Here is a 13,296-nt window from a genome sequence, read left to right as displayed (position 1 = left end):
TTGAGCCCCTGCTCCCCTTTTCTCCTCTGTGGGCAGACCTAGCACCCATCCAGCCTGTGCTCCAAGTTCTGAGAGTTTAAGGTACCCTGTACCATGGGATAAGGTTCTCCTGATTCCTCAGGATCAGCTGAATCTTAGCTTTTCCTTTGTCAGGAGGGGAGAAGTAAGAAAGGCCTTTTGAGAAACTAAAGGGCCCTGTCTTGTTTTGTTCAACTATCTTCTGTTTCTGTTTACTGCTCTGAAAAATTTAAGAACTTCTTCTGGTGCGCCTCACTGAGCGGATAGCTCTGGCTTCTTTCTGTTTTCCCTTGTTGAGGCCTGAGTAAGTGAATACTTCACTTCCCAAACTGAGCTATCAGGTGCTCCAAATAGATCATCTGCCCCCTTGGTAGGTCTGGGGCTGGGGGGTGGTGAGAAGGTCAGACTGTCACAATCCATGGAGAGGCTGCTGTGTGCGGACATTGCTGTGGGTCTCCGCTCACACCTGGCGGAAAGGGAAAAACCAGATGATTTTACGTGAGGAATGAGATTCAGGATTACTGAAAATTGTTTTAGATTATGAAATATCTTCCCCCGAAATAAGATTGTTATGTGCCCCACATTCTGACATAAGACTTTTATGTAACATTTGCCGTATTCACATTGGATTTGAAGTAGTAACACAGGGTCCCCCTCCTGAGGGACCCTCCCAGCCCCTGAGGCTTCCCTTTCTTGAGTTGTAAATTGACAGCTTACAACAACCATATCTGAGGACTGTTTAGGGAAATACTGTATTGTAGGAGAGCTTTCTGGCATTAAAGAATCTAGGTGCTTGGCCCGCCTGGGTGGTTCAGTCGGTTAAGCTAAGCGTGTGACTTCGGCCCAGGTCATGATCTCACGGTTCCTGAGTTTGAGCCCCATGTTGGCCTCTGTGCTGACAGCTTGGAGCCTAGAGCCTGCTTCGGATTCTGTGTCTCCCTCTCTCTCTGCCTCTCCCCCGCTCATACTCTGTCTCTGTCTCTGTCTCTCTCAAACATTAAAAAAAAAAATCTAAGACTCCAGGTGTTCTCTGAGCCGGTGTTGAAAGCAGGAGTGTTTTGCACCAGAGCTTGGTTGAAGGGAGTTTGCACTTACTCATGCGGCCCCCTTGGTGCAGTAGTTGTGTCAGTGACGGGTTGATAATGTCAGTGGGACATGTCAGCCACAACCCCGCCGCCCGGCCAGCGCGGGGAGGCAGATGCCCCTGCCGGCCTCTGCAGCGCCTGCCTGTGTGCCCACAGGTGACCCACAACCAGGAGAACGTGTTTGACCTGCAGTGGCTGGAACTCCCAGACGTGGCCCCGGAGGAGCTGGAGGCCCTCTCGAGGAACATGGTGTTTCACCTCAGGAGGCTCATAGATGAGCGTGACGAGTGCACGGAGGTGCGTGGCCGCACACACCTGCGGGAGGAGAAGTCTGTAGAAACGCCGAGCTCGGGGCCCTGCTCCCATTCACGCACTCCTTATCCCACCGAATATTCCAGCTCTTCCTACAAACTCAACCCACCTCCCTCGTGGTTTCTCCCCCACACCCGGCCTCTGCTCTTGCTTTCTCTTTGTCGATGGTTGGGCCAGGGCGCGGGGCGCACTGGTGCGACTGCTCTCCCCCCCCCCCCCCCCTGCCCCACCCTGCCGCAGCTGATCGTGGACCTGACGCAGGAGCGGGACTACCTGCAGGCGCAGCACCCGCCCAGCCCACTCAGGTCCTCCAGCGCCGAGTCCACCCCCAGCCCCACCAGCAGCCTCTCCAGTGAGGACAAGCAGCACCTGGCCGTGGAGCTGGCGGACACCAAGGCCAGGCTGCGCCGTGTGAGACAGGAGCTGTGAGTCCTGCAGGGGCCCCCGGGCTGGGCTGTCTTTCTGCTTTCGGGTGGTCTGTCGTGTGGTGCGGCCAACTGGAGCCCTCCGACCTGGGCCCCAGAGCCCACTGCCCCGGGCTCGCTTGCTGTTTGAATGTGGACTATTCCCCTCCCTGTCTGGGCCTGCACGGGGAGGGGTTCTAGCAGATCTTTAGGGCTCCAACCGGCCCGGGTTACAGATGGTCTGCAGATAGCCTCTTGTCCACACTTGTCCAGTTTGGGGCAGGACTGATCACCTACTGGCATGTTTTCTTGGCTAGAGGGAGGATGCAACCCCACCCCACCCCCACGCCACCACCCCACCCCGCCATCCGGTGAACCTGTTGTCACCTCTTTTCCTGCAGCAGGAGAATGTCCCTGTGCCCCGTCTGGGGAGCTGCCCTCCTTCCCCTCACAGCCTGCTTGCCTGGCGGTGGGGAGTGTACCTGTGGCAGGAGCCTCCTTACCTCTCCCCCTGCCCCGCACCCTCACAGGGAAACCCAGGGTCTGGTGGGTGGAGTTTGAGAGCAGGCTTTGAAAAGTTAAAAGCAGAAGAGAATGCGAGTCAGGAACATTTTTGTAAGCCCCGTACGCACACTGCCCTCCTCCCTCCCAGAAGCCGCCGTCCCGCTCCCTGCTGTGGTCTCATGAGGTGGGGGGCCACTCGGGGTGCTGGCTGAGGACGCTCCTCAGCTCCGTTCCTCCACATCGCCCCCAGGGAGGAGAAGACGGAGCAGCTTGTGGACACCAGGCATGAGGTGGACCAGCTGGTGCTAGAGCTTCAGAAGGCCAAGCAGGAGGTGAGCGGGAGGGCCTGTGCGTGTGTCCTGGAGGAGGTGGTGGTGGCCGAGACTCCACAGTGACTGTGGCCCAGAGGCTCAGGAAAACAGCATCAGGAGCTTCCGGCAAAGCCCTCTGTTTCTGTCTGCTCAGAGTGATGCTGCCTGACAGCCAGCTGTCCTGAGAACTGCTGTGGGGGGACGACCCTGTGTCTTCGTGACAGCCTGTGGGGGACCCCACGCAGGGGCCTGCACACCGACCTGCCGGGCCCCTCGGACCCGGCTTCTCCTGGGATGTCCCGGAAAGGCTGCACTGCAGGGACTTGGGCCCCTCTCCCCTCCCCGGAGGGGGGGCCCTAAGCGGCTTCCCCTGCCTTTTCCCACCCCCCAGAACATCCAGCTGGCTGCTGACGCCCGGTCTGCCCGTGCCTATCGCGACGAGCTGGACTCCCTGAGGGAGAAGGCGAACCGCGTGGAGAGGCTGGAGATGGAGCTCGTGCGCTGCAGGGAGAAGCTGCACGACGTGGACTTCTACAAGGCGCGCATGGAGGTGAGCCCGCCTTCCAGAACACGTCCGCGCCGGCCGGGAAAGGGAGCTGTGAGATCTCCACGGCGAGGCTTTCCCTGCACCTCAGCCTGTCTGTGGGCCCAGGAGGCTCCCTCCCTCAGCTCCTTACCCACCTAGAGGTGTCACATGGGTGAGGGAGGGGAGGGAACGTGGTTCTGTAATGAAGAGCTCAGACTCCTTTTAGGATTTTTCCTTTTCCTGCTTCCTGCCACAGTGATGACCTTCAATTCGTGGATTTTTATTTATTTTTTCCTACTTCTTGCAGTTTCTGTGGCTAACTCTTACAGGGAATTAGTTTCTTCGTCCATAAAATAGAAATAATCATACCACTTCATGAGTTTTTCCAGATGAAAGACAAAAAATACCTGTCACTCGGGCAAGTCCCATAGGAAGTCCTCAGCCGTGGAGCCCGCTCTGATCCCGAGGTTCTGGGAGGATGCAGGGGAGGGCGTCAGGGCTAACGGGGGACTGGAAACCGAGACCCAAGTGGGGTTGCCGGTGCTTCAGCTGCTCGCCCTGACTGCCTCATGTCAGCCACGGGTTCCAGGACCCACTTTCCCAAGGATTTGGGGACTTTGCCCCTATCAACAATCCCAAGGTGGGGTCTGGAGGTAGTTTTAATGAGATGGTGAAATCAGGATGTCAGCCTGTACCAACTGGGCTTGTTTGGTAAGAAAGATTTCCAGTTGCCATTCAGGAGGCTTTTGAGGGGACCAAACATGGGTCTGGGGGGCATGGTATCCTTCTCCCAGCCATGCTGCTGGCAGGCCAGCTTGGGGAAGGCTGTTTGGCTGAACACCCGGACGCACTCTGCTGCTACAGGCAGGCCCTGCCCACGGGCCACGGGAGGTGGTGGGGAAGGCTGTGGTGCCGGGCCCATTTGTTACCCAAGAAGTGTCTGTTCCCCGAGGAATGTGACGCCCTACCTCCTGCAGAGAAGGCACCTTTGGTACTGTGGCTTTGGGGTGCAAGAGGTGGGGGATGAGAGACCACCTCTGGCTTTGTCCTGGAAATGGTCCACTGGCCCCGCAGAATTTGAAAGGCATAAATCCCCAGCACAGACAGGTTCTGGGACACGGGCATATACCGGGGCCTTTTATCGCTTACTAGAAATGCCACAGTTGAGAGAATCAGGGGGGGTCCCGCACATTTCCCCAGAGTGCTGCCCCAGCAGCCCCTTCTAAACAGTGCAGGCCTTCCGCAGCCCCCAGATGGGATCACAGGCAGAGTGTGGCTCCCACATCTCACCCCAGTTCTGTCCCATGGAGCAGGTGGGCATCGGGATCCAGTCTCTGTCTCTGTGTGCACCCCTGGCCCTGTCCAGGCAGCCTCACACGGTCATCCAGACACGGTGACTTAGCGCCTGTGTGGTACCAAGGCCTGCACCAGCAGCTAGGGATCTAAACCCAAGATGATGCATGCCCTGCATTCACAGAGCTTCCCGACTTTTAGGGTTTCTCCCAGGACCCCCCTTTTCTCAGACTTCTCAAATTTTCAAATTTCATGCCTCTGTGTAGTAACAGCAACATTTTTCATATTGATTGCATAGTGAAAAGTTACTGGGAGCTTGGTAATGCCTTGAATTTTACTTTAGTTTTTATTCACCACAAGAGAAATGGCATGTGTCTGCTTGAGGTGTTTACTTTGGGGTAGGCAGGGACACGCATGGGTTTGCAGACCCTTTGCCGCCCAGGCTGGCTGATGAATTGGGCGTGGTCCATGGAGTCCAGGCCACTATTGAGAGGATGAGTCTTGCTGTGCTGGGATGCCCCTGATGACAGGCTTCAGTGGACAGGAGCACTTGGGCACTCACCCTTAGATCTCAAGTAGTCACATCAGCCTTTCTCGCTGTCTGGAGGGGGCCAAAGACTCCAGCCATGGAAGGTGCATGGCATCTTCAGGAAGCGTTTTAGTGAGGGGCATGGCATGGTTTGGATTTCAGAAAGCACATTTTGGGTTGCCAGGTGGGGAACGGACCAGAAGGGGCAACAGGATGCCATGGGCTGTGGAAGTCTGCCAGCCAGATGGGCCCACCTGGGACCCATACACCCTCTTATCAGCCAGGATGGGCCCATCTCCAGCCTGGTGAGCTTCCTCCCTCTCCTGGCCACAAGGCTGCAAGGTGCTGAGCGTTACTTGAGCAATATCTGTGTGTTCTCATTCATTTCTCAAAGCAGCCCTGAGGATGAGCTAAGCTTGGGGAGGTTGGATGGGCTGCCCAGGGTCCATTCTGCTGCAGCTTCCGTGACTCCCAGTGGCATGGGCCCCAGAACGGGGACTCTGCTTTGTTCGTGGGTATGTGCTCAGCATCTGGACCAGTGTCTGGCCCATGGGTGGTGGTGGATGAGCATTTGCTGAAACAATTGTATCCGGAGTTTTTTTCTTTTTTTTTTCTTTTTTCTTTCTTTTTTTCTTTTTTTCTTTTTAGTATTTATTTAATTTTGGGAGCGTGCAAGCAGGGAAGGGGCATAGTGAGGGGGACATAGGATCTGAAGCGGGTTCTGTACTGATAGCAGTGAGCCCGATTTGGCCTTCGAACTCCCTAACCTCGAGATCATGACCTGAGCCGCAGCTGGACACTCAACCGGATGAGCCTCCCAGGTGCCCCGTATCTGGGGTTTTCTTTGATCAGCGTTTATAGAGCTTGTTGCTGCTGGGCCGCAGTAGAGCCCCTGCCTTCTCCGACCCCTGTGCAGGCTTCCCCTGGCCTGCTGCCTACCAGGGCACACTGGGGTATGTTGGAAGTTAACCTAGAATGCTGCTTAGAGACCTCAGGACAGGTTGCTTTGGGATGCGAGCCAGTAGTACTTGGGGCCTGCAGGGATTGAGGTGGGCTGCTTGTCCCCAGACTTAGGGGCCCGGGCCTGGGCCGCTCAGTCCCTCTGGTGCTTCGTGTCAAGGAGAAGCACTACCTTGATGCACGGGTGTGGTTTTGGGGCCCATGTTTGTGTTTCAGAAAACAATGATGCCCAGCTTTGTACGTAAAACCAGATTTTCCAGGGTGTAGTGATGCACACCTCCAAGGGATTCACCCCAAGATTCTTGAATAATTTCTAAGTAATTAGAAGTACGCAGTACCATGCAGAGATGTGTCTGTGAATGGAGATTGACCTGCATGTGATAAAACCTTAGATTGGGAAAGACCCGATTACGATGTTTACACATCCAAAAACTTAACAACAGAGAGATGGGGGGATATGTGACAAAGCAAATATAGCAAAACACTAATTACAGAATCCTGGTGATATGTGTATGGTGTTCAGAATATTTATTTCAACGTTCTAGTAGGCTTTAAAATTTCCATAATAAAATATAGGGGGGCGGTGGAAGGTAAAAAGATAGCAGTGGATGTTAACCCTTTTGAATAAGGTCATACGTGATTAACATCAACTTAATAATAGTTTAAAATACTGAACAGCCCCATGTGTTAGATCTCCATTTCTCAAGAGGTGGTCTGTATCCACCTGTATCTGAGTCCAGCATGCCTGTTCAAAATGCAGATTCCTGGGCCCCAGAAATGTGTGTTCTGAATGCTCTCTCCCAGATGGCTTTTCAGCATTGCCAAGCGTGAGGACCACAGTCATATGAACAGGGTACTTTGCTCCGACTGCTGGCTTTTCTCTGCAAGAGGTGGGGTTGGCAAGGCTGACGGCTAGTCTGTGGGTGGACCTTGGCCTGCGGCTGCTCGTATGGAACTCGAGCCCCTGAGCGCAGGGACTAGGTCTTAATATGACGGCATGGCCAGGGCCTGGCACACACAAGGCACTTGGTAATCACCCCACAAGTCAGGGAAAACCCCATCACTCAGCAATAAAAAGACTTGATCTGGAGAAAAGGACGGGAAGAACCTAGAGCTTTTTTCTCTTGGAGAATGGGGTAGTGGTAGGTGTGATGGTCAGGAGGGCAGAGAGAGGAACAGGATTGACACGTTCGTGCCAGCTCACATTGTGGACACCTACCCTGTGGGGGACGCTCTTCCAGACACGGAGAGTGGCAGGCGGCCCAGGTGCCCTCCCCGAGAGCCTGTCGAGTCTCCCCGCTGAGAGACACATTAACACCTGTCATGGGAGGGCCTATCATGGGAGGCAGCGTGTGCTCGTGCCTCATGGGAGGAAAAGATAAAAGGCCTTGGGGTTCAGGACGAGGGCAAAGTTAATTTTGGTTAGAAAAATATGGACCACAAATTTCCATGTTTTACCGTGAAGCTTCTGGCAGCTTTTCCGTGCCTCCCGGTGTAGTTTACGTGAGGGTTCACACTACAGGACGAGAGTGGTGTGGCCATCCCTGGGAACGGCGGGAAGCATGGGGTCGGTGCACCGGGTGGTCCTTGGCTTCTTTGCAAGCACTTGTCCCTCCTCGCTGCTGCCAGTGAGCCTTGTGGGAGGAGGACAGAGGCAGAGAGGCTGCCCGGACGTTCCTCTTGTCCTGTGATTTGGTTTTGGCTGAAATTTCTAACAGCAGAGGACAGGTGCTTCAGTGCCATGTGCATCTGTGTGGGGTGGAGGTAAGACAGGCCTTGTCCTTGCTCCTATGTGGGATTTATGGCTTCCTAGGCAGTGCTGGCCCCAAAGTAAACAGTCTGAGAGGCAGAGACCTAGCAGGGCACAGTCCCAGCTGCCACCCCCCTTGCCGGGTGTTCTGTAAAAGGGCATTGTGCACTATAGGAGCTGGTTTCCGGTGAGCTGATCCTAGCAAGCCCTGGGAGCTGACCGTACAGTGGGGGGGGGGGGCTGTTGGCAAGGCAATTAGGAGCTGGGTTCATGATCAGTCCACCCAGCCCCAGATGCTCCCCATCCTCCAGAGCCCATTTTCCCACCTGCCGGCACATCCCTGCCGCTGTCCAGGGCAGGTGGAAGGGGGAGTGAGGGTCTCTGCCCTACCGGCCTTGTCTGTCGTTGCTCATGTGACCCCACAGCCTACACACAGGATGTCTTCCACGGGTATCCAAACTGGCCGTTCTGCCTCTGTCTGTCCTTGTCCACATCCCTCTGCGTCCCCCAGCCTTCTGCTTCGCACTTCACCTCCTGCAGGCCCCAGGCAGTGCTTCATGTGACCCCGGGCAGTGCTCCTCACATGGTGCTGTGATGTGTGTTTTCCTGTTTCCTGCCCACACTGGGAGTTCCTTGAAGCCCAGGTCCGTGCCTGACTGACTTTGAGCATGTTATGTAGCTTGGCGATGGCCAAACTACAGCCCATCTAGGGGTTAGACCTGGCCCCCCCATCCACCTTGTAAGTATAAAGTTTTACTGGAGCACAACGGCATCCGTCCGTTCATACATTTTTCTGTGGCTGCGTTTGGTTCACCTGCAGGGTTGGATGGTTGTGACAAATTTATGACCTGAAAAGCTGAAAATACTTAACTGCCTGGCCCAGAGTAGGTGCACAGCAAGGTGTTAAAGAGCAGTTATAACTGTATTTATGAAGCTTTTCCACATGCTAGGAATGGTTAAGCTCCAACTACATCACCACGTGTAAGCCTCATGGTGGCCCACAGGGTTCAGCAGCCACTGCTAAACATGTTTTCATGGGAGAAAACTGAGGGTTGATTTATAGTGTCTGCATTTTGCCGTCAGTACCGAGGTTGCATTGAAATGTGTCTGCCTGCCTGCAGGGCCTTTGCCTTGACGGGGAAGGAGATAAAGGCGGGGGAACTCACAGAGAGACGCAGTGGTGTTGGGGGGTGGGGGTGGGAAACAGGTGCTCAGGAGGGCGTGATGGTGGCCCCTGCCTCAGACAACACCGTGAAACGGCAGACGGAGGCCCTGCCTCCAGTGGTCCATGTGGGAATTTGGATGTCGTGTCGTGAGTGGGGAACGTTAAAATTCGGGGAACTGAGTAAGAACCTGGGACATTCATTGTCTGTTTACACTTGGGACTTTGTGTTTCTCCATGTTTCTTAATGGCTTCTAAGGAGTGCTGATAAAATTCGGTACATAGGTAAAAACAGGGCAGACAAACCTGATGTTTGTACCGATCACCACACTCCTGGAGGCAGGTGAAGAAAGGGCAGGTGTTCTAGGGAGCCGAGCTGATGGCAGTGGGACGGGGCGAACAGGTGGAATTTAGTGAGGGGGCGATCTTGGCTGAGTGAGCAGGAGGTCCACCTGCCCGGTGTGGAGTGCCCCCGTCCCCGTCCTGAGGACACCTCCGGACTGACTTTCTGTTGCTCTGGGTTCCAGAGAGATGCATTGGGTGCTGCGATCTGAGTGCAGCGGGAGGAACCGGTGGTTGGTTTGATTCCGCCTCCCCTCCCCACCCCCCCGCCCCGCACCTCTGGCATTTGGTTGTTGGGGGTCAAGGAGGCCCCCTGGAAACGAGTGTTGGCCTGTTGCTTGGTGGCTGGATGCCTGGGGAGTGCTGGGCTGACCACAGGGGCATGAGGGAATGCCCCTATCTCACTGGGCCTCAGGCACCGTGCACAGAGTATTTGACAAGCATTACTGCGTCTGATCCCGTATCGGCCCTACTTGTGTGCCCGTCGCAGAAAGGAAGGATCCACAGTTGAGGGACATTCACTTGCTTCACATCCCATGGCTAATAGTGCATTGGCAGGCCTGGGAATCGGAGCCTGTCAGCCCACATTCCCGGTCACCGCTCCCGGTCAGCACGACAGATTAGCTGGGGCAGCTCTTCAGCCCCTTGGGGACCAGCCATCAGACCTGGCCCGTGACTCCCTAAATGTGGCCCCTCAGCTGTTCGCAGGGCTGGGTCAGGCTTTTAAATAGCCTCCTGGTTCAGTTGAGGTCAGATCTGCGGGGGCAGGCTGGCTTCAGGCAGCTGCCCAGAGGGGAGGAATGCAGATTCTCAGTCATCTGGGCTGAGCCCGCAGCTTGCCATAGGAGCTGGGGCACAATTCCACGCAGTTCTAGTCCCTCCCTTCTGAGGTCGTGGGGTGTCCAAGACAAGCTGATGTACTTCTGTTGCCTAATATGTGGTGGAGGTTGATAAGGCCAGAGGATTGAGATATAGTTGAATAGTAGTTAGAAATCACCCTGTTCCATACTGTGTTTCACTCCTGGATACTCTTATCCGTCCCTGCTTGTTGGAAGTCGCTGAGTCCTTGAGGGCCCACCTCACATGCCCTGACTCCCCCCGCCCATCCCACCCCACCCCTGCTGCCCACCCGTTTCAGCCAACAGTGTTATTGAACAAAGCTATGAGGCTCACAAGGGCAGAAATGGAACAGCCCTACCCTGAGGAGTTTAAGGTCTGGGGTAGGAGGGCAGGCCACATTGCCTCACAGCGTGTCCAGGGCACTCTGGGAGCCCAAGTACCTGGTTCAGCAAACAGGACAGAGTGAATTTGCAGGCATTTCTCAGAGGGGGCAACTCAGGCTGGGTTTTGAAGGCTGATCAGGAGCTGGTTGTGAGGACGAAGGGGCAGGCTGTGCTGTGGGCACGGAGAGCCCAGTAGTGAGGTGATGGTGGAAAGTGCTGGTGGGTGCAGCTGCTGGAACTCAGGGTGTGAACAGTGGGGGCAGTGGCCAAAGAGGAAGGGCCAGCCTTCCTTTCTGCTTGACACCCCCATGTGCTCTGGCTCACATCATTATGGCTGGTCTGGGCCTCTTTCCCACGTGAGCCCCTTGAGGATGAGTTGTCAGCTGAGGGCGGTGAAGAGAACACATGTCTGGACCTCTCTGGCCAGAGCTCAAGTCCCAGCTTCGCCCCTCAGCGGCTTTGTGACTTGGGGCTCATGGCTTACTTTAAGCCTCTTCATCTGTAAAAAGGGTCTGTCCCTGCCTCCCTCTCGGGGCTGTTGGGACGAGTGAGGTAGAGGGTGTGCCCAGGGCAGGGCCAGCTGCACAGTAGACAGGGTCTCCGACAGAGAGAGGACGTCTAGGTAATCTGAGTCTTAAACCCTTCACAGCTGCCACACTTTGATCAGAACCGTGACCACTGACCGGAAGGCACGTGGTTTCCCCCTCGACCAAGAATCTTCAGTGCAGGGAAGACACACATGTAGTGGATAAGCAAGAGCTTCCCGGTTGTTAGGGGGGCAGGCCTTTGAAAACTCTGCAGACACATTCCCACATGTGTGTGTTTGCACGCACCATGAAGGTGTTTTGGGAAACTGCCCCTCCAGAATCCTGAGTGGTGCCGGAAGGGCTCTGAGGAGAAGAGAAACCAAGAAGCCCCATAACAAAGAGGGAGGAGAAATGGAGCAAATGAGCCGAATTCCGTCGTGTGTGCTGGGCTGTCTGGTGCAGGAGCAAGAGTCCCACTGCCCCTTGCCCACAAAGGGGGTCTTCGAGGGAATGGCCATCACGTTCCACACCCAGCATATGCCTAATACACAGGGGGCCGGTAGCACTTATTTTGGGGGTTCCCATTTGTTTGTGACCTGTCTCGGAGACTCCCCATTTCCAGAAAACTGCTGAGAATTGTTGTTCTTCCAAGAGTACGTATGTGACAAGTTCAGATAGGAGCTGGGTATGGAACGAAAGCTGATCTCAACAGCTACCTCTTCCCAGGACCCTGACTACAAAGTGAATGTTGAGTCTACAGGACTAGACTCAGCCCTCAAATCCGGGACAGACTTGTCAGCCGCACCTCTTTCTTGTTAAGGAAACGGGGCTCGGGGCACTTGGGGGGCTCAGTCGGTTAAGCATCCGATTCCTGATTTCAGCTCAGGTCATGATTTCACGGTTCATGAATTCTCTGAGCCCCACAGCGGGGTCTGTGCTGACATCACAGAGCCTGCTTGGGATTCATTCTCTCTCTCTCTCTCTCTCTCTCTCTCTCCCCCCCTCCCCCTTCCCCTCTCTCTCTCTCCCCCCCTCCCCCTCTCCCTCTCTCTCCCCCTCCCCCTCTCCCTCTCTCTCCCCCTCTCCCTCTCTCTCCCTCCCTCTCCCCCTCTCTCCCTCCCTCTCCCCCTCCCCCTCTCCCTCCCTCCCTCCCTCTCCCTCCCTCTCCTTACCTCCCTCCCTCCCTCTCCCTCCCTCCCTCCCTCCCTCCCTCCCTCCCTCTCCCTCCCTCCCTCCCTCCCTCCCTCCCTCTCCCTCCCTCCCTCCCTCTCCCTCCCTCCCTCCCTCCCTCCCTCCCTCTCCCTCCCTCCCTCCCTCCCTCTCTCTCCCTCCCTCCCTCTCTCCCTCTCTCTCCCTCTCTCCCTCTCCCTCCCTCCCTCCCTCTCCCTATCCCACTTGCGCCCGTGCTCATTCGCTCTCTCAAAAATAACAACTTTAAAACAAGAAAGAAATGGGACTCAGCAAGGCCCCATGTCTGTTAGCAGAGTCCACTTGTCCCACCAGATGAGGTTTTAAATGGCAAACGTCTTCATACCATGGGCAGCATAGACATCGAGGAAGTGTCTACTGAGGAAGACGCCAAATTCAACCATTTTCTTGATCCGGGGGCTTTTCTTTCAGTAGGGCATGCCCATTTGGCCTGGCCCAGTGAGAAAGGTGGGGGTGCTGAAAGGTGGAGACGTACCTTCCACCCCTGCACAGCGGCCTCACCCCTATGTTGTGTGTTTTCGGTCCAGAACCCTGGTTGTGAGCCAGGTGCCTTCATCTGATGGTTCTCGTGTATGTTTTTGCTGAGCAGGAGCTGAGAGAGGACAACATCATTTTAATCGAGACCAAGGCCATGCTGGAGGAGCAGCTGACTGCAGCCCGGGCCCGGGGCGATAAAGTTCACGAGCTGGAGAAAGAGAACCTGCAGCTGAAATCCAAGCTTCACGACCTGGAACTGGTATTGCCAGCTCCCGCCACTACATCCGAAACAGATTGGGGCGGTGTCCAGTTTATGCCGTGCCCTCCTTGGGGCTTTCACCCCTGGGCTTTTGCTGCTGCCGCCACGGTGGCTCATGAACCATGGTGGGCAGCTTGCTAAGCTCAGCGCAACTGAGTGGGCAGCACTCGACGCCCATGACACGGGACTCGACTGCTTGTGCTCTTCCGTAGGTGTGGGTGTACGTGCATGTCTGTGGCAAGAAGGTCCTTGCTGGCCTTCATGGTGCGGGTTGAGCTGTGATTTTGTGAGTCTCTGTACAGCCTCTTCAAGGTGTGTGAGGCCTGCTCGAGGACCACAGAACCACCTGTCGTCACATTACTTGCTTTAAAGCCCTGCATAGTGTGTCACTTTGTCAAGACAGCA

The 13,296-nt window shown here is 55.5% G+C and overlaps 1 protein-coding gene across 6 annotated transcripts in view; it reads left to right on the top strand.

Annotated features, from left to right (window-relative positions):
- The window catches only part of CCDC88C (coiled-coil domain containing 88C), a 128,737-nt gene that overhangs the window by 68,415 nt on the left and 47,026 nt on the right, over nt 1-13,296 (top strand). For all 6 annotated transcript variants that reach the window (XM_027066434.2, XM_053224836.1, XM_027066433.2 and 3 more), the window contains 5 exons: nt 1,260-1,400; nt 1,656-1,840; nt 2,574-2,655; nt 3,026-3,184; nt 12,745-12,891. In XM_027066434.2, the coding sequence (XP_026922235.1) occupies nt 1,260-1,400; nt 1,656-1,840; nt 2,574-2,655; nt 3,026-3,184; nt 12,745-12,891 (714 nt within the window). The remainder of the gene's footprint in view (nt 1-1,259; nt 1,401-1,655; nt 1,841-2,573; nt 2,656-3,025; nt 3,185-12,744; nt 12,892-13,296) is intronic.

This window comes from Acinonyx jubatus, chromosome B3 (assembly GCF_027475565.1).
Source record: "Acinonyx jubatus isolate Ajub_Pintada_27869175 chromosome B3, VMU_Ajub_asm_v1.0, whole genome shotgun sequence".
NCBI classification, from domain to species: Eukaryota; Metazoa; Chordata; class Mammalia; order Carnivora; family Felidae; genus Acinonyx; species Acinonyx jubatus.
The sequence above is the reverse complement of the archived record's forward strand: the minus strand, read 5'-3'. Positions and strand labels throughout refer to the sequence as shown.